Source organism: Harpegnathos saltator, unplaced genomic scaffold, assembly GCF_003227715.2.
Source record: "Harpegnathos saltator strain DR-91 unplaced genomic scaffold, Hsal_v8.6 scaffold708, whole genome shotgun sequence".
NCBI classification, from domain to species: Eukaryota; Metazoa; Arthropoda; class Insecta; order Hymenoptera; family Formicidae; genus Harpegnathos; species Harpegnathos saltator.
The window spans coordinates 1175877-1196481 of NW_020230547.1; the positions used below are offsets into that span (position 1 = coordinate 1175877).

At 49.7% G+C, this 20605-nt stretch overlaps 1 protein-coding gene across 3 annotated transcripts in view; it reads left to right on the forward strand.

Moving 5' to 3' along the window:
- Ipk1 (Inositol phosphate kinase 1) overlaps positions 1 to 20605 on the forward strand; it is a 185428-nt gene that overhangs the window by 73080 nt on the left and 91743 nt on the right. For 2 of the 3 annotated variants that reach the window (XM_019845350.2, XM_025305651.1), the window contains exon 2: positions 5389 to 5441. The exons of the other annotated variant lie outside the window; for it this stretch is intronic. In XM_019845350.2, coding sequence (XP_019700909.1) covers positions 5389 to 5441 — 53 coding nt within the window. The remainder of the gene's footprint in view (positions 1 to 5388; positions 5442 to 20605) is intronic. 3 annotated transcript variants of the gene reach the window in all.

Here is a 20605-nt window from a genome sequence, read left to right on the forward strand (position 1 = left end):
ATCCGCGGTTTCCTCGAGAATAAACTATCACTTCGAGTGTTTTCCCTGCGAGAAACTGAACTGCGCCTCTTGGAAACGTTCCTATAGCTGCTTCGTTCATTACTATAAAAGAAGACCGCCGTTCTTAGAAGCCGTCGTGCTGCGTCTCGAAAATATCTCGAAAATGTCTTGGAAAAATGCCTGCCGAAATAAGCTATCGATCGATTGTTGTCGGCGTATAAAGTCGGACTTCTCGGTAAGAATGTATCCCACGGTTGCGCGATACGTAACACACGGCGTATTATTCGATGAAACTTTCTTCCCTTCCCCCCTCCACACGCACACGTAACGCAATATCGTCGTACGTGTGCGCGAGATCTCCCCCCCCCTTCTCGTTCTTTTTTTTTCTCTTCTTCCCGTTTCCAGGCGCGATCGCGTTTTATCCCGCGACCGGATCGGCCGTTTCGTTCGTTCGCGACGTCGCCGTCGCGCGATATTTCGTCGAGGGAGTCGGATAATCCGACGATTTGCACGATAATTAGTAATTATCGCGCGGCTCCATGGCGCGCCGGTGACGCAACGGTTTACGCAACGCGACGTCAGACGCGTCGTTAAAGCGAGCTTACGGCAACAATGCGACAATAACGATAATAGTTATTGTGATTCAATTGAGTGCGATTTAACGCGCGCGCGTCCGTTAATTACGTAAGTCAATCGAAACCGACCGTCGGTCTGCTTTGGTTAGCCTCCGTCCGCCTCCTCTGAGAGAGAGAGAGAGAGAGAGGGGGAAAGAGACGATAACGTGCGCGGGCGAGGAGATGACCCGAGCAAAAAATTGTTAGGGCCATCTTCATGAAGCACGAGACTCCGATAAGACTGAAAGTAGGATGCCCCCTAAAAAGGGATGCTTCATTATTACCACATCAGGCCCCGGGATGGATCTTTTAGGGATAACTTAGATTTTACGAGATAAGAGATTTGATAGAAAAAGCTAAGAAGGGCGTTAGAAGGATCTTTTAGGGACGCCTTGGATTATTTAACAAATAAGACTTTGATAGGAAACGCTGAGAAGAGTCTTAGGAGGAGGATTTATTAGGGATGCCTTGGATCTAATAAATAAGGCTTTGATAGGAAAAACTGATAAAGGCTTTAGGAGGATTTTTTTTAGGGATGCCTTAGATTTTACGAAATAACGCTTTAACGTGGAAAACTGATGTGGGCCTTAGAAGGATCCTTTAAGAGAGGATACTTTAGATACACAAAATCAAGTTTCGTTATAGAAAATTAATAAGATCTGAAGCGTAAGTGTAGTAAAATTGTCATAGTTTAGTATTGTTTTAGTAGATACGCTCTATCTGGTTCTTTTAAAGATTTTTCAATTATACCGCAACTAAACACAAATTTTATAAGTTTTATTACATTAGTCTGTTCCAAGGATTTTCCTAGTATTGCCTTCGTTTTGAAATGCAATAAGTTTTAATAATAATAAGCAGCAGGATTTTTATGTGTAAAGATTGCTATATTTTTAAAATAAAAAATTCCTTGTATACTAACAAGGTTATAAAGAAATAAAGAAATTACAGTCTAAATTTCTTGTAATAAAAAGAACGAATGTTTCTACTCAAGCAATAATAAAAAATATTTCCTTTTAAGGCCCTATTAATATTGCCCTATAAGGACCCCGTTAAACCATTTGTTACACATCTTGCAGGGACCTTGTCTTTCTATCCCTACCAGGGCCCGATTAATGTTAGGGAAAAATAATCAGGCCCTTAGCAGAGCCCTGTTAAATTTTCTTCTCGGGGAAGGAGAGATGCCGTCGAGATGAAAGTCGAGGTAAACCTGGAGGGCTGCACCTTCGTCTCCTCCTTCGTCTGCCTTCGCGAAATTTTCTTTCGGGAACATTCCGCCCGTCCGTGCTGGCAAATCCTCGCGAAAACACGTCGCGCGTTTCTCCGGGAAAAGAGCGCGCGTGCGAGTCGCGAAATTATGCGGTGGGACCGATCAGTTTTTCAGACGCTCGAGCGGCTACGAATTACAATTTCAAAATTGTCGTTAAAATGCATGAGCTCTCGCGACGACGAAGACGATGGCGACGAACGACAACGGCGAAGGAGAAGCAGCGAGAGGAAAAGGCAAAGGTCCTGTGCGCGTAATCGTCCGACTCCGGAGAGAGATCGTTGCAAAAGCGCAAAAAAGCAATCGATTATGGCGCGCAAAAAGCGACGAGTCTTTGTATTTCCGCGATCGGTAGCGCGAATTTCAGCATTTTTTGTCGCCTTTTTATCCGCGTCGCGCGGCGATAAAGGCGCACCTCGTCCGATATGCTTTAATCGGATCGCGATGCGCAGTTGTTTTCGTCGTTGACGGCGTTGAGCGATTCAGAATCACTTTGCGGCCTCACCGGTGACGAGAAAGAGAAAAACCAGAGTCGAGAGAGAGAGAGAGAGAGAGAGGGGGGATGAAAACACACGCGCGCAATGAACGCACGTAAACCCGCCGAGGAATGTTGACTTTCATGTAAAAAAAAAAAATATGTAGAACGTTTCGACGGAAATTCGATACGGTATACAATTTGCGTTTCTAACGCGACCCGCGCGATCGCACGCCGCGAGTTTGGTCTTCGATTTTCCTCCAATTTTAATATGTCGCGCACTTCAAATATCCTCGACCGTGCGGGGGAAGAAGTTGAAAATTGACATCAACTTTTTGCGATCGAGCGGACGGAAGCGCGTCATGTTCCCGCAAAGAACACTACTTTTAACGTGTAATTCTTCTCTATCCCCAATTGCGGCGCTATTAAAATAATAATGTAACGTGTGATTAAAGTGTTTAATTAAATATCTCACCCAACCGTATCATATATCATATTCAGTATCTTTAATTTAATTTAATTAACAATACAATGGAATTAATTACACGTTTAATTGAAATATTTGGTGTCTCTCAACGATCGCCGATTTTCCGCGCAAATTCTTGGTCGCCTCTCCCGCAGGAGAGACATTTTCGTCCTGCGGGCCGCGTTATTCGGAGTGAACGCGGCTGACGAAAAATCGAGGAGAGCCGCGGCGCGGGTCGAAATTTGAATAGCGGCCGTCCTTCGCTCGTTCCGCGCGGCGCGGCGCGGCGCGGCGCGGCGTCTCCTGGCCATAATCGGCGTGAATTCTCCCGCCGGGGATCGATTTCTTTTTTCTACGTCAGCTGCGTAGTTGCGTACGTTCACGCGCACGTGGCCCGCAGCGATCAGCAAGCACTTTTCTCAGCGTCGCGCGACCGGGAATACCAGCAGCAGCGGTGTATGCTCAACACAGCGCTCTGCCGTGAAAGATCCTGCGAAGATCACGAACTCGCAGGAACGGTAATGTATTCCTATTTCGCCGATAACGCGCGCGCGCGCGCGCGGATACTTCCCGCATTTGCGTCGCAACGTCGACTCCGAGGCGCAAAAGTGTCGCCGCGCGGCGCGGAAACATAACGGGCTCGCTCGGAAATAAATCGCCGAGCGTGGGCCATTAAAAGAAAAAAGATGAAAGGAAGGTTCCATCGCGAAGCGACTCGAGTCGAGTTAAACGAACTCGATCTTGGCGTGTGCGGCGACCTCCCCCTTCCCCCTTCCCCCCTCCCACCTGCCCCCGACGACGCCGCCGCCGCCGCCGCCGCCGCCGCCCACGTTCTCTTTTCTGCGCGAGATTTTCTGCGCGTTCTTCTTTCAATCTCTCAATTATGGAAATAAGAAATCAATGCTCAGCTCGATCGGGCGATCATAATCCGATTCGATCCACCCATTCGTCGTATTTACATCGCGAGCGGAACACGTGACGTGAAATCCGGTCTCAATCCGTTTCTGTGTACTATGTGAGGGGGGAAAAAGTGGTAACTAGCGACACATGTAATCGAGATTAATTCAATCAGCAACTTGACCGATCAAAACTTACAGATTACTGGACATTAGCACATTAACGAAGGCTACTTAATTAAAATTTATAACGCGGACGAGAAATTCCGCTCGACCTCGAAAAAGGTTATGCAATTTCACAAATTATACTCTCCCGGTTGAAGCAAATTTCTTTCTCGGTGTGCGAGGGAAATATTTGCACACGAGCGAATTGTTGGTACTTCTGTCGCAGAAGTAAATTTTTTAGATTACACTTTCGAGGCATTTCTCTCTCTCTCTCTCTCTCTCTCTCTCTCTCTCTCTCTGAGAGCGGCAGAACCACCTCTCCACGGCGTTGACGATAACAATTCCTTATGCACACATTATATCGCCGCTGTTTTTATCTTGGAGCGAGATAACTGCGGAGAGACACAACAACGCAGCGAGGACGACTATAATTTCAATGAGATTACCATCTCATTCCTCTCTTAGCGTATCGCCTGCTTTACTTAATCTCCCAGCCCGAGGTGGACTTCATCGTGTTACGCAACTCGATTGACTTCTCGCGGTGGTCTCGCGAGAACTTCCCATCGCGGCCAGTTCGATCAGGTCGCAGGGATTTCTGTGCGAAACGTTTCAACCGTTAGGGCGAATTCACACCCGGCGAAAAAAGCAGAAAGCAGAAAAGCAGAAACCAATCAGAACTCATCCTGATAGTCTGTCTCTCTCTCTCTCTCTCTCTCTCTCTTGAGAGAGAGAGAGATAGTAAAGAGAGACAGACTATCAGCGCGACTTCTGATCGGATACTGCCTTTCTGCTTTCTGCCTTTCTGCCCAGGTGTGAATCCTTCTTTAGGGCGGACCCACACCTTCACAGAAAAGCAGAAAGCAGAACAGCAGAATGATAAAGTGAGAAACTCTCGCAAGAGAGAGAGAGAGACAGACTATCAGCGCGACTTCCGAGAGGACTTCTGTTTTTCTGTCCAGGTGTGAATTTGCCCTTAGGGTGCATTCACACCTGAGCAGAAAATCCGAAAGCAGGAAGGCAGCAGCCAAGAGAGCGACAGAGAGAAAAACTCTCGCAAGAGAGAGAGAGAGAGAGAGAGACAGACTATCAGCGCCATTTGTGATTGGCTGCTGCCTTTCTGCTTTCTGATTTTCTGCCCAGGTATGAATGCGCCTTTAGGCTTCTTTCATCAGGCATAACCTATGCGACGAACGCGTTGACTGTTTTACTTCTCTCGAGACGAGAGCGGAGAAAAAAGAAAAGAAGATGAAGTTATGCCTGGACGAGGGGAAAAGCTTGAGCGGGAAGATTTTCGGGCGAGATGCGGGAGAGCGATGCTGAGAGAGAGAGAGAGAGAGAGAGAGAGAGAGAGAGAGAGAGAGTGAGTGAGATCGCAGATTCGTATTCTAAATTACCGAGATTTCTGGCGAACCTAACCTCGCCTGAACTCTGCTACTTCGCCCGACTTCTCTTTCGCTCTGACGCACAGCTCACGGCGGAAGCAGGCTCACGCTGATATTGTTTTTCAGGATACCACGGCGGAGCGGCGTTCGTCCTCGGCTGCGACGCAGTATCGCCGCGGGTGAGTCTCTCTCTTTTTTTTGTCCCGGTTCGCCATCGGTGATGTAGTTCGTGACGTAACCGGCGGTCACGGTACATCTGCGCTCCTTTGCGCTCGTCAGCTCGGCCGTGCCGCCGGAAACAGGTTTCAGGACGAATTTAGGATCTGTTTACTCTCTCGACGCCTTCGTTCCGCGCCTTCGAATTCCGCGCGCGACTCCTCGCACGTGGTCCCCGTGAGAAAAGGAAGATGCGCCATTTCCTCCCCCTCCCCTTCTCTCACCATCCCTCAATTGAGCTACTCGGGCGGTCATCCGCGGATCGACGATTCGCGCACCGTCGCAACGCGCATCACACTGCATGGGAGGGAAGAGGAGGGGGCGACGGACGAAGGGATTTCACCTGCCTTGCGTAACCTTCCCTCCCTTCCTCCTTCCCCCCCCTCCGCTGATATACGCGCGAGCTTACGTAATTACGCGAGCGAATTAAAACGGAAAAACGCGAGTTGCGCACGGGAATCCCGTCCGCGGGACGCGAGACGCGCGGCTCCTTCCCCGCCGGATCCCCCCCCCCCCGCCCCGGCGGATCGCCGGCCGGCCTCGGCGATATACGCGGTGGCGCGAAAATTCCGCCGGCTTCTCGCCGCCCACGTGGCGCGCGCCACGTGTTCGTTTGAGCCACGCGTGTCACGTTGCGCCGCCACCTGGCATTGATGTGAAGAGGGGGGCGGGGGAGAAGAAGGAAATAGGTGAATCGAATCTCGCGGGCGGGGGAGGGGGATCGTCGCGCGTCTGCAAACGGGCGGCGAAAATTTGTTAGCCGAGCTATACGCTCGCCGAGGTTGACGACGACGCGTCGTTGTCGTTGGAGCGACAACGACGCGGCTTCGACGCGGCTTCGACGCGGCTTCCATTCCGCGACGTCAGCCGAGATGAAGCGCGGCATAATCCTCCGGGGATTTGCGGTTTGCTTCGTCGCTGCCGGCGGCGGTCGCAAGCTCGAGCGATGATCGGGGCGAGCGGTCGGTGAGAGGTGCGTTTCTCTCAGCGAACCGCTTTTTCGGCACTTGATGGAGGTTAGGTAGGACTTCGGAAGAAGCCTTCGCCGGAGGCTCCCCTTCGGGGGAAGGGGGGGGTGCACCACGCGCGATGGGTCGTTGAGATTGTTCGAGCGGGCCGGGTTGATTATGCGTTTCGTTGAGGGTGGGAGTGGAAAAGGAGTCGTGAAGTGTCGGTTCAAGCCGAGGTAATCTTTTAGTTTTAGTTGGTATGAGCATTATTTGAGATGGCAGATGTGTGAGTTTCAGTCGAGCTTAAAGTCGATGGATACGGGAGGAGGATGAACTTTTTCGAGAACCAGTCACGTTCTGTCGAATGTTCACGGAAATACTCGAAACGAGTCCAAACAAACGCATTTCCATCGGCAAAAGGTTCGATTCCGACAAACAATTCAACGACAAAAAATAACGACAAAAAAGTTGTCACTACTATATTACATTACTTTCCCGAATAAGCGCGCTCGTGTATTTCTCACTGTTAACATGTGTGCGGATGGATGTCGCTTGTTTTAACTGGGTTGGAAATTAAATTATCGCAGGTACATCGCAGCGAGTTAGGTTAGGTTGGATCACGTCGGGCCAAATGTATTCGTCTGTCATCACGTAAACATTTGATCACAGTGCACTCAGATTAATCCGGGAAAACAACGTAACGCCAATTGCGATACATGATATTACTCGAACCCACTGTTGGCATTCAATTTCTATCACGTGACTTTCAACTTACATACAAACATCCGAGATTTATAGCGATTTATATTCCGCAGTTTTTAGTCAAACTGCAGAACATAATTTGTGGAAATGAACGTGGCAGAGAGCACGCGTTGAGATCGGAAGAACATTTCTTTTGAAGGAGAGACAGACAGACGGACAGAGAGAGAGAGAGAGGAACATTCCTCCTCCTCCTCCTCCTCCTCCTCCTCTTCGTTTTTCTCGGCTCGTCATCGCTCGCTCCGGGAACCGGACGGAGAAAAACGTTTCTCCGAACGAATCGTCGAGCTGCGGCGCATTTTTCGAAGGGCAGGTTGCTCCCGTCCCCCTCCCCCCCGCCCCACCGCCCATCGCCCTCCTTCCGCCGCTCCTGCAACCTTCGTAGCCTTCGTCCGCCCTCCGCGTCGGTTCACACTCGACGATCCGTGGAAATTTCGGCAGTCTCAGATGCCGAAAGTCAGGTATCTATCAGCGGCGGCGGCGGCGAAGAAAAATATCCGATCGCTCGTGAGACCTCGACAAAGAAAGAGAGAGAGAGAGAGAGAGGGAGAGTCTCTCTCGTCGTCTCTCTCGATAAAATCATCGCACCCGGCCGCGATCATGCAGCCCCGTCTCGCTCTCGCCGCGAACGGTCGATGCCACGCTGAATAATTCCACGCTCGACCCACGTCCTCTTCTCGTCCTCCTCTTCCTGCCCCAAACCCTTAATCCCCCCCTTGCCCGCCGCCTCCTCCCGCCCGACGTGGTCGCCGATGGCGTAGTTTTCCAGCGATCGACTGCATCGCGCGCGCTCGTCCTCTAGCGGGTTTCTCCTTCTCCTGCGCTCTCCCGCGCTAAACGACTTCGGCCTCCTTCCGACGCCGCGACGACGTCGCGATGAAACAACAAGCTCAACTTAGCGGCTGGAAAGGGCGAGGAGGGAGGGAAAGGTGCCGTGGGAAAAGCGGTAAAATGCGAAGTCGGTAGCCGCGAGAGTCCGGCGTGGCGAACTCGTTCGCGGAACCTTTTGCTCCGCCGCCGCCGGCGGCGGTGAGGTTCGTCGACCTCGGTGCGCGAGAATCGTCTCCTCGGCTTTTCGCCTCATTGCTCCTTCGCCGAAGGAGTCGCGGCCGCGAACGTCCCTTGCGGGAACAGTCCGAAAAGCGCGCGCGCGCGCGCGCGCGCGACGGCGTCGCGGCGCTCTTATTTGCTGCGCACACGTCGTCGGCACGAGTCTGTTTACAAATTGCCGCGCCAATTACAGGCAGGCAGGACACGCGTCGTCTCTCGGCTTGGTATGGTTTGTTTATAAATAAGCGATCCCGCGGATCGATGCTGCGACGACGGCGGCGCGGGCCGCGCGCATAAAATAGACACGTGACGCAAACGAGCCGGCGGGAAGGGCTCGCAATAGGTCACGGGCTCACGTGGGGTGTGAATGGCGAATTATTAATAATAAAAATTGATTGCTCCGAACGAGAGCTCATTTCAGCCAATCTCCGTCGATGACATAATCGAATCCTCGAAACTGCTAATCAAACGCGAGCGATCGCCCCCCGCCTCGTCGGCGGCGACTCGCTTCGCGAGGACTCGCGCGACGTCATGGCGACGTCTGCTGCGACGGAGCGTCGGAGCCGTCGAGAAGCCGGCGAGAGCGTCGCGCCACCCCGAGTAATTCCGTGCTTTTCATTGCTGAGTCCTTTCCTCCGGTTGGCCGCTTCACGAGAAGTTACAGTTTGAGTTTCCTCGCTTGTTTGTCGGCGACTCGACAAGAAATGCTCGTAAATCCACGCCACGCCGGTCACGTGACCGCGGCGCTCGCGCGACGGCGCGCGCGGAAAACTCAGAGACTTTGCACTGCTGACTTCTCTTCTCCTCGTCGCTGCGGCGATTCACGGACGTTAAACGTCCCGATCGCGCTCGCGTCGAGTCCTAAGCGTGTCGTCGCCTTCGGAGCTCGCTCCGGGCGAATCCGAGCCAAGGCTGAAGCAATATAACGGCAACGCGCGCCGGCCGGCCGGCCGGTGCGTCCTGACGATGACGACGACGACGACGACGGCGATTTGTCTCCTCGCGGATCACCTTATAAGTGCTTTCATACGAGCTGGAAATCATCGTTGTGGTCCTTTACCCGCTTATTACTTTAAATACCGCCGGAGCGTCGTTACCCCCCTCCCCCGCCCTCCCTCCCCTTTTTCTCGCGGATTATTACATTATTACCTCTCCCCCTCTCCCCTCACCTACGAAAACTACCCAGCCGAGAGCGGGAGATAATTCGCGCCTTGCGCGGCTACGCGCGGCGGTGGGACCTTTGTGTGTGTGTGTGTGTGTGTGTGTGTTGGTATGCGTGTACTTTGTCACTTGTTCCTCGGGAGGAAACCACTACCGTTCAGATATGGAGAACGGAAGAGGTCCCGTGGAAGGAGACTTATCGCGTTCCGCGAATGCTCGCGGAATCTGCGCGGATAACCGGCGACGCGCGGTCTACGAGGAAAAAGTAAACGGAATATTAGTTTCTCGGCTCGACGCTCCGTTCGCCGCGATAGCCCCGACATGCCCCCCTCTCCCTTTCCCCCTCTCTTTCCCCGTCGGAGAGCGCGTGTCTCGAGTCATCTTTTTTTAAGCGACACTTTTAATAAGCGCCTCGGCGAGAGAACGGATCATTATCACCGTTATCCATCCTGATAACGGGGCCTCGTCCTCTCAACGACGGCTTTTACTACTTCGCTGCCCTCCCCCTCCCCTCCCCACCTCCCTCCGCGTCGTCCCGGCGGATCGAGCGCGTTCCTCTCTCGTGCTTGGACATTTTCGCGAGCAGAGATCCGTTTTTCCTCCTCGCGAGCGGACGAGACAGAGAGAGAGAGAGGGAGAGAGAGAGAGAGAGAGAGAGAGAGGGGGGGAGAGAGAGAGAGAGAGGGAAGAAAGAGGAAGAGAGCAGTGATGGGCGATCTCGATTCGATCTTCAGACAACCGATCTTTTTCCTCGAAAATTACGGCTTTTTAAATCGGTCATTTTTTCTACACGATTGTTGTACAATTTTTTTCGATAGAGGCTCAAGTCTCAACCCGTCGATATATTTATTCATCGGTTCCCGTTTAACGAAGAGTTCAACCGTCAGGATCAAAAGTAATTTTTTCAACGACAATCTTTGAGTGAAAAAAGTATTTTCTTTATCGTTTTTTCATAAAAAGAATATCAAATTCAAATTGATATGTTATACGACGCATAAAGGATAACGTGATAGTTTTATTTGTTATATTTAGAAGCTTTTTCATTGCGGTTTCCGTGACTCTTTATAATTACATATCATTATATCCAATAATATAAAATTTATCTAAAAATTCAGTTCTGAAGTTATCGGTTTTAAAGTATACCACACCATAACAGTTCTAATAAAAGTAAATAATTGTTTCACTATTTGTGTCCGCTATATTACATCCGCCATCTTGAATTTTTTTAATCTGACATCTTATTCGTAATAAGCAACTCAGAGAACCCATAGATACTGAATTTCGCCAAAAATCGTGCGATAAAACGTTATTAATGTCAAACTTCCTTAGTAGGTAGTGACTACCTTGACCCTCTATATCTTTGAAACCAATCGTATGCTCAATGTAAATGTGTTTTTTGTGATTAATGTCTTATCATGAGCTATCATTTCGCATAAAATTTAATTATAAAATAAAATTTAAAAATCGGAAACTGAAAAACGGGCACTTTTTGCGGAGATTCTTTATTTTCGGCGATTTCGTGGGAAAAGGAGAAAAAGAGAGAGAGAGAGAGAGAGAGAGAGAGAGAGAGAGAGAGAGAGAGAGAGGGAGGGAGGGAGAAAGTTCTTCTCTCTCGTGTAGCTCCGACGACCGTCTCGTCGCGAGAATGCGAGGAGAATCCGAGGAGACGCGCGGAAAAATCCCTCTCGGGATTAGCGGAGAGGTTAGGATCGCGCAGCGCGAACGCTCGGAGAGCGGCGCGGTTTCTCCGACTGACTAATCCAAGCGGGGAAGGGGGGGGATGCATTAGTCCAATGTCGTGCTTAGATGGCTCTCAAATTAGCCGGCCGCGGATCAGATATATGTAAATTCCTGCTGGCACTTTGTCCTGATTACTGGTGAATCCCAACCCGCAATCTCCGCTGCGCGATACAGTCGTCGCTCGACTCGAACGTCTACGACGCCGCGACGAAAGCCGCGAGTATTTTCATATTCCACACATTTGCAGCGGTGCAAACGAAACTATCGGCGAGCGTCATCTGAGATAACCTCGCTAAGATAACACTCTTCTCAACTTAACGACGCATTTGAAGATAATGTCTATTTACATGAGCTGCGCAACAGTCAGCCGGAGCTGGGGCTTTTATCTGAGCGATCATCTCCGTAGAGTTTTGTCCAGGTAACAGCAAACAGTGTACATCACTCACGTCGATACGCGTCATTTATTTCCGCTCGTGCGCGATTAAGGGAAGAGAGAGAGAGAGAGAGAGAGAGAGAGAGGGATCTGGAGTAACGCGCGTCGCGCGGTAATCCCGGAAAGCCGAGTCGTCGATGAAAACTTTCCAGGTCAGCGGAAAGATCGACAACGCGTCACGGTGGCATCGTCAGTTCGCGCGAGACGAGCGAGCAGCGAGCGAGAGGAGGGGCGAGGGGAACGAAACGAAAGAAATGGAGCGGTTTTTCGAGAGCTCGCGCGGCGACCCGCTCGCTGTTATTTCGCGAACTAGGCTCGTCGCGCACGACGAGCGAGTCGGGAGAAAGTCTGTCTCGTTGCCGTCCGGAGCTCTCGTGGACGCGATTCCGCGGGACACGCTCGCGCGATTAGCCGCCCCGAGACGCTCGGTCCGATTTTATCGAACGGCGCCTTACTTAGGCGCGTCGCCTCGCGCGACTGGAAACCGCCGCGGCCGATTAATTTCGCCTAGTCGGTGCGTGCGAGCGGAACGTGAGCTTCAGTAGTTTTTAACGTACAAGATATTTTTTACAATATATTTCCGTTGTAACACAAATAAAATATATAAAAGTATTTTGGTAATATGATGTACAAAATTTTCACACAGGAAAAAGGCATGATGTATAAAACTTTGTTAGATATATAAAAAGCTTCAACAAAATTTCGTATCAATTTTTATATTAATTTTGTATTAATTAATTTTAATAAAATTTTGCATATTAAGATTTTGTCCTATATCAATATTTAATTTTATATTTATAAATCAATATTTAATTCCAATTTTTGTATTAATCTTGTATTAATTGATTTTAACAAAATTTGCACATTAGCAATTTTAACGTACAGAATGGACATAATGTGTAAGACTTTAATAGATAAAAGCCGACTCGTCAATTTAATGAAGCGGAAGGATTTTACCGATGATTTTAATAGGACGCAATTTAATGAGAAGAAACGTTCGCAAGATGCAAATCCTGCGTGTCTCGACGGTTGCAGCCGCTCCCACCTCTTTCCTTTTGGCAAAAATCGCTTCTAATCGTTGTACCTGTACATATATCAATGCCAAGAAAATCAGTTGGGCGTCACTTTTTCTACATTTACCGTTTCATACCGTTATCATTATCATTTCTTTTCGTCATCACCGTTATATTTATTTTTCTCCTTCAAATCTCTCCGTGCTGCTTGTCAGAGACGTCTCACATATTGTCACCTCAGCTGCGATCCCAATCGCTCAGCGCGACCATTCGGCGTGACCTGCTAAATTCAACAGGGAAAAAATACGTGGAAACCGCTACGTGAGAGAGAGAGAGGGAGAGAGAGAGAGAGATTTCGCGCGAGTGTGCAAGCTCGCGCGGGCCGCGATAGCTTTGTAGCCGATTTCGCAAAAATTCACCAGAGAACCCGCTCGTTCGCGTTGATACGCGAACGAAAATAAAGTCCTTTGTTCCGGCGCGCAACAGAGCGCTCTGCGTGACACGGCGGGTCGCCGTGCCGCTTCTTTCTCTGGAACGCCGCGAGAAGAACGCCATTGTTAAAGCAGCCGTATAAATAGCCGCGCGGGCGGCGCTCTTCGAGATTGCTCGGGCGCGACAACAGGAGAACAGGACACCTCCGGACCGCGTCCGTTCCCGGCTCGTCCTCGCGCGCAGGAGCGCGGCGGCCGATAGCGCCGTGCGAATTCGGCGTCGACGCGCAATCATCGAGAATGACTCACGCGAGTCTCTCGACGGCGCGGCGGTGATACTCCTCGTTTTCGGGCGACGGGAAAGGGACAAGAAAGGAGGGACGGGAAAAGAGAGAAAGAGAGACGCGTCGTCTCGGAGGCCACCGCGTGGGAGATCGCACAATGAGCGCAATTAATCACAGCAAAAAGTCCGCGCTATTAGCGCCGCGCCGCCGCCGGCAATTCGCGATTTCACCGCGATCGCGACTGAGCACCGTTTGCGATCGGGGCGCGTAGGAAGGAGGAGGAGGAGGAGGAGGAGGAGAGAGAAAAAAAAGTAGAACGGCGAGTTTCCTCCGGGCGATGATAGCGAGGAGGGAAGAGGCGAGAATGGATCGAGTGAGAAGGAGCGAAGGAGCGACGGGGGGAGGGGGCTCCGCCGAACAGTTAGCCGGCCCTGATGCTCCGTCGCGCTCTTCAATCGGAGGCGACCACACGAGGGCTCCATTTTCGACCGCATGACCGCTCGCCGAGGGAGAGATCGAGATCTCGTTTTCTCCCGCGGCCCCCGACGCACGCTCTTTGGCCCCTGACGCTCTCCTCTCTCGCGAAGATCCTCCGCGAGCCCGCGGGCGAGTTTCGCGGCCGGCGAGCGGCTCTCCCCGGCACGATAATTCGCGCAGAGAAAGAGAGAGAGAGAGAGAGAGAGAGAGCGAGCGACGGGATCTAGAATTCGGCTGTCTCGGAAACCGCGCGAGTCGGTCTGCAGCGGCGGCGACGAAGAGGAAGAGACGGCGGGGGGGGGAGAGGGGAGGGGTAAAATTATTCGCGAGATGCCAGTCGGCTTTTATGTATCAAAGTTTCATGTACCATGTTGATGTTGTACATTAAATCTTAATATACAAGATTCTATTGAAATTGATTAATACAAAATTAATGCGGAAATCGATATAAAATTAAATCTTAATATACAAAATTCTATTTAATTTCATTAAATTAATTAATACAAAATTAATATAAAAATTCACATAAAATCTTGTTAACATTTTTTGTGTGTCAAAGTTTTTTTTATATGTCATGTCTAATTTGTTATCTCCGTACGCGCGGCTAGCGAAGAACGTCTCGAAGTGACGAAACCGGCCGCGACAGGACGAACGGTGTTCACGGCGAGGTGAGGACGGGAGATTGAACACCTCGCTGATCCGCCGCCGCCGCCGCCGCCGCCGCCGCTGCCGTCGAAAGAAAAGTAGGATGGTTCTACAAAACAGTTAGATGGCCTTGATGTTAGCAAATCACCGCGCGCCTTCGTGTCCACGCTCGTCGCGACATTTTATACGGCCTTTCGGCGAGTATTTTGAGCGTCCCTCGCGGGTCCAACGCTCGCGGGACAAGCCACCTTTCGTCCACTTGGGCCTCTCGAAAGATCGGCGTAATCGAGGGGAAAAACGTCAGGTAGCGAAAAGAACCGAGTCTCTCTCTCTCTCTCTCTCTCTCTCTCTCGGGGTTACGCGAGTCTCGTTGCGCAAAGCGCGAGTGCGGCGAATCGGCGAAAAATCCAGCCGGGTCAGCGGTCCCTGACGTGGGAATTTCAGCTGCAGACTCTCGTCCGCGGCGGGAGATTAGCGGAGCCGAAATGGAGCCGCGCGTGTAATATCGATGTTCCGTCGACCACACCGAGAGAGGCCTCGATCCGATTGCATAATATGCGAGTAATAATTCTCCGTCCGACTGGGAATCCAGACGAATCAAACACGACGAAAGAGATCAAAACCGGCGCGGAGATCGGCTCAGCTTTGCGATCGCTCCGTGGGATTGGAAACATTGATTTTGTCTCATCATACACAAAGGAGAGTGAGGAAAATTCCGCTGGAAGGATCTCGGGACGCCGCTCTTCGTCGCGCGTGAAGCAGCCGCTCGAGCGATAGACAAAAGGAAAATAACGCGCCGACCGACGCGACGAGCAAACCAGCGGCAAATAAACGTGATAAAACGAGGAGGGTGAACGAATAAAATAAAATGAAAAAAAGCTGTTGAGGCAGCCGCGTGTGATCGCTCAGTGTGAACTCAAAGGACAGTTCGTTTCACAGGAAGAAGAGATTATAAACTAGTCGGAAAATTCGGGCCGAAGGGGTGGGAAACGGTCGCGCCTCGCGTTTTCTCCCGTCCCTCTCTTTTCTTTGGAATACAACATAATGTATGTACGGTTCGCGAAGCGACGATTGATCGCGTGTGTCTTCTTGCCGCCGCTTTTCCGGCGTTCGCGTTTCCATCGCGAACGCGTTCTCGAGAGGTCGGCATCGTCCTCGTCGCGGCCGCTCGCTCGCTCGCTCGCTCGCTCGGCGATCTTTGACCTCCGTCCGCGCGTCGCCCTCGCTTTTCGTGCCGCTTCGCGCGCGGCTTCTGAGATGGACGGCTGCAGATCGAGTTTCTAGGATGCGACGTGAAACTCCCAGCGACTTCTCACTTCGTCTCCTGACGCACGCGCGAGGACTTCTCCGGCGTCTTTTCGCAGCCGACACGATGGACGTTGCGCCGTCGCTGACGAAAACATTCACGGCCGCTTTGGTCATCGCTGTTGCTGTCGGTTATCCGATCGATAAGGCACCGGGAGACTGATTGAGCTAATTACGAGGAAGCGGGCGGAGCAACGTCGGTTTCTTGTGACTTTTAACGGCGGCATCGTTATCGAGTCGGATTATCGTTGCGCCGTAACGACGTCGTAACGGTAACGGCATTATTGTTAAAATTATGGAGCTGGCCTGCAGTGGATAAGCAAAAATATAATAATTTATATATATATATATATATAATTTTTTTTTAATATACAAGGTAGATAATTTTATTCAGTATACGCGAATATCTCGAAGAATTTTCCAAAGAAAGATGTTTCAGGCTAAAGTCTCATGGTTTCGAGGGGGAGAGATGATATTATCAATTTAGTTGTAGATGGCGCCACTTTGGAGATTTCATCATGGCGGCCATTTTCTTTTTAATGGAAATTGACTTTTTTCTCAAAATAAAAGTTGTAGCCGACAATGAGAGGAGTACAACGGTTTTTGTTTTTTGAAATTGGATCGTGTTTCAGCAAGTCACAGCGTTTGAAAGTTTATAATTTAACCAAAAAGCTTTCGTCCCCGAAAAAAAAAAATGTTTTAGACAAAAGTTTCTGCGAGGGGGAGAGATGATGATATTATCAATTTAGTTGCAAATGGCGCCACTCTGGAGATTTCATCACGGCGGCTACTTTTTTTAACGGAAATCGACTTTTTTCTTGAAATAAAAATTGTAGATGACAGTGAGACGAGTACGATTTTTGGTCTTTTGAGATTGGATAATTTTTCAGTGAGTTACAGAGCGTTTCAAAGTTTATAATTTAAGCAAGAAGTAGTGTGTGTGTGTGTGTGTGTGTGTGTGTGTGTGTGTATACGCGTCCGCACACACATAAACACATATATTTTTGGTCTTTTGAGATTGGATAATTTTTCAGTGAGTTACAGAGCGTTCCAAAGTTTATAATTTAAACAAGAAGTAGTGTGTGTGCGTACGCGTCCCCCTCCCCACACACACACACACTGGTACTGGTACTGGTTGATTATCAAACATAATCAGTCCAGATAATGAATAGGAACAACACACACGCACACGCACACGCGCGTGTTCCGAGAAACTTTCTCGGAAGTTCGAGGTTTCGCATATAATTTATAGCCCCTCACTTCCGGATTTTTATCAAACTCTCGCTACTCGTTCCTTCATTTTCAACAGGCTCCCGTTTCTTGACCATTGATTTGCTTATCACTATTCAATATATCCGTGAGCCTCCGAGCTTTCATTCTCACCCCGAGCTCCTGCCGAAAACAGGAAAAAAGAGAACGTCATGCTTATCATCGCTGCGACGATACCCGGCGCGATCTCTTCTAATGTCCAAGGGGCACATCCCGAGCCCTTTTCGCAAGTCATGCCCTTTCTCTCCCTGTCCCTCTCAGGAGCCGCTGAGGTCGGCGAGAGCTGGCCGGGCCGGGCTTCCAATTTCACGTTCCTCGGAGGGAACGATTCGGGGAAGAAGTTCCAAATTAGACACTCACAGGCCGCTCGATTATATCGTCGCGCACGTGAAACGGCGAATGGACTGGCGGACAGACGGAAGGTGGTGTGCGCCGTCTTTTACGGGAGTAGCCGTCGTAAAGTGGAAGAGAGCCCGGCAGTCGCTCGCTCGGCCCGATCCTCGCGCGGAGCGAGAAAACCGTCGTCGCGTCTCCCGGCCGTGCGGAGAGACCGGAGAACCTGTCGAGTCCGGTCGTTCCTGCCGAAACGTCTCTTACGTCACCGCTCCCGTGAGTCCCTCGACCCTCCGTCTGCACGGCTGCAGGGCTTTTCACCGCGCGACCAAATGGCGACACAAGCGTGAGACTGGCGACCCAAGGTCCGTGGATAGAGCAACGGGAGAAGGTAAGGTCCTCTCGCGGCCGCCATTTTCGAGCCAGAGTATCTGTGTTGGTGGTACTAAGTACGTATTATGGTTTAGTTGCCGAGTGAGTGAACAGAGTAATCAAAGGCGTAGTTTAAGATGAATCGGAAGTAACGAAAACATAGTTGAAACACATTCCAAAACACCAGTGGGAATCTTCGGAAGAAAAATTGCAGGAAACGAAAATACAGTAGTTTTTGACATGACGGTGTGTGGTTCATCAGCTGAGCCACGGTCGCCGCCATTTTCGAGCCAAACCGTGTGAAGAGAGAGTGTGGATGAGAGGACCTTATCTTGTCCCGTTTCTCTATCTACGGACCTTGTCGCGACCGTCGGTGGACGCTCGGTGGAGCGAGCTTCCTCTTCGGCCTTCCTCAGCGATGGTTCCTTCTTCGCTGCATTTGCTTTCCGGACAATACAGGTGACCACTGGGTGTCTCCCTTTCAATCGACCTTCAGTCACTCACTCGTCGTTTGGATTTCCTCTCGTACGGTCGACGAATCGGTCCTTTTCCCTCGCGCAGCGTGGGAAAAGGTCGGTCGAAAAGGTGGATTAGTCGAACTCTACGTCAGGTTTACACGCGGCGAGTATCAACCGTCCCGATTATTTCGGCTAGTTTCAGTACTCTTTTCATCGCAGTGTTCTGCGAAAGAAGCTCGGAATTTCGCCCAATGAGGCTTCGTCAAGCTGACTCAACGCATTTATCTCGCTCGGTATTTGTCGTCTTCTTTATTTAACCATTTTCGATCAGAGGTGCGATTATGGGATAAACTTCCACCTACGCCATATTGGATTTTAGTGGAAATGCTTCGAGTGATCTCAAGTGAATGGCTTTGAGCGGATCTTCACCCGCGAGGAAGCTTGATGCCCAAATAGTTTAAATCACGTCGTATATCGCTGAAGTCACCCAATTTCCTCGCGAAAATATTTCAAGATAAATGATGGAGCGACTATGTTTCTCTGAGTTAAATTTTGTCAGGTCAGGTCAGGTTAGGTTGGACAAATATTCGTTTGTCATCGTATGAACATAAGCACACCGCGTAGAAAAATCTGTAGGGGGAGGGGGGAGGGAAACAGCCGTGGGAAACCAGCATTAATCTCTAAAGGCCACCATGGCTGAAACTTCACCCCATGTAAATTTTTGCTCTTATTAAAAAACGTAACCACTTTGTAACACTAGTTTTAGGTATTTGTTCACACTGTCAGTGGTGACAACATTATGACAAAATAGATCGAATCTTGCATATAACTTTGCGCATAAACGTAACAAGAAGGGTTAATTTGGGGTGATATCTGATGGCAACTTTTAAGGATTAAATTCACAACAATTGTTAGTGCTTCTCGAAAATTCATCCTCATTATGTCCGCAACTTTGTGCGACCAGAGGAGATCCGGAAGTGGACGAAGCCGGCAGCTCCGAAGCGCCTAAAGTCTGCTTCACAGTCGCTCAACAATTTTTAACGAAACTCAATGAACGACGCGGTCAATACACGATAACGCGATGAAATGTCCTTCCCCGACCCAGAGAGGGTCCCGCGGCGGTGGAAATTTGATGAACTCGCGAGGCAAGTCCACCGGAAGTCCTCCGCGTTAATCCTTTCACTGTTAGTGGGAAGTATACTTCCCACCTCTTCTTGATTCAATTTTGCGTTGTAAATCACATAATTTTGAAGAACTAATCGGAGATTCGAGTTTTCCAGATAAATGAATAGTTATTCAACATACTCCAATAGGCTTTTATACCCAATTATTCATTTGTGATTATTTATAAGAAATCAAAGTTGAGAAAAATGTTTTTTTTAGGGAAAAATCGATTCTTCGGAGAGTATCGAATGTAGAGGTCTGAAATTTTCACCAAATGTTTTTTCTGATGTTGTACAAAACCATATATTTTTTTTCAGTATTTTTGCAGGTTAGATTTTTTTTTATAAATAAATATTTCTACAAAAACGGCCTAAATTTGATTCTGTTGCACTTTTTAGCTCTATTTTCTTAGAGTCTTTTTCATTCTGTATCTCCATCTCTTATCCATACTATCAATATCATTTTACTCAAGAATGAATGTTTAATCTCTAGTAAGCGTAAATACGCAGCATTGAACATTTTCCCACATAAATTTTTTCCAGCTCGATCTAGTTCCATCGTCTAGAATCATATGTTCTTATTACGACCTGGTCATTATATAATAATAATTGGAATTTTCATTAATTTTGTACATCATGATCGCCATATTGAGTCTGCCGCTTTGAATTTTGCAAATCTGACTTTAGATTCGTAATCAGCGACCCAAAAAACGTAGGACTACCAAATATTTTAGTAATTTTCTCAAGGGAAGTTAATTCAGCAGTGAAAGGGTTAAGCCGGATTCCCACTGTCGTCGATTCGCAGTCTCGGTCGATCCTCCGCGATTGAAGCTCGCCTCTTTCTCAGACCGAGACCGCAGCCTCGACGCTGCGCGGAGAGCCGCGAGGAGAGCTTCGAAAACGGCTAATGAGAATCCTGAAGAACGTTGCAACTATAGTGAAGAGTCCATTTCCGGAACGCGCGATCAGCATCGCGCGTTCTCACCCTCGACCCGATTTTCGCGGCTTCTCACGTTCTTGTGATCGGCGCGGCGTTCGCCGCTACCTGAGACCCGCGGGCCTAACGAAGCGGGCTTAATTTCGTAGCCTCCAAGGGAGCGGGCGGGGGGGAGGGACTCACCGAGCCGACGTGGTGGACTTCCAAGCGAAAGACTCGGCGGCGTTCGCGTTCGCAGGCAGAATGCAGAACGCGCCGCCTAGGCCCCCGAAGCGCGGCCCTATTGATTTTAGAGAACCTTCCGGCCGCGATGGGGTGCGCGAGGGGTGAGAGAGAGAGAGAGAGAG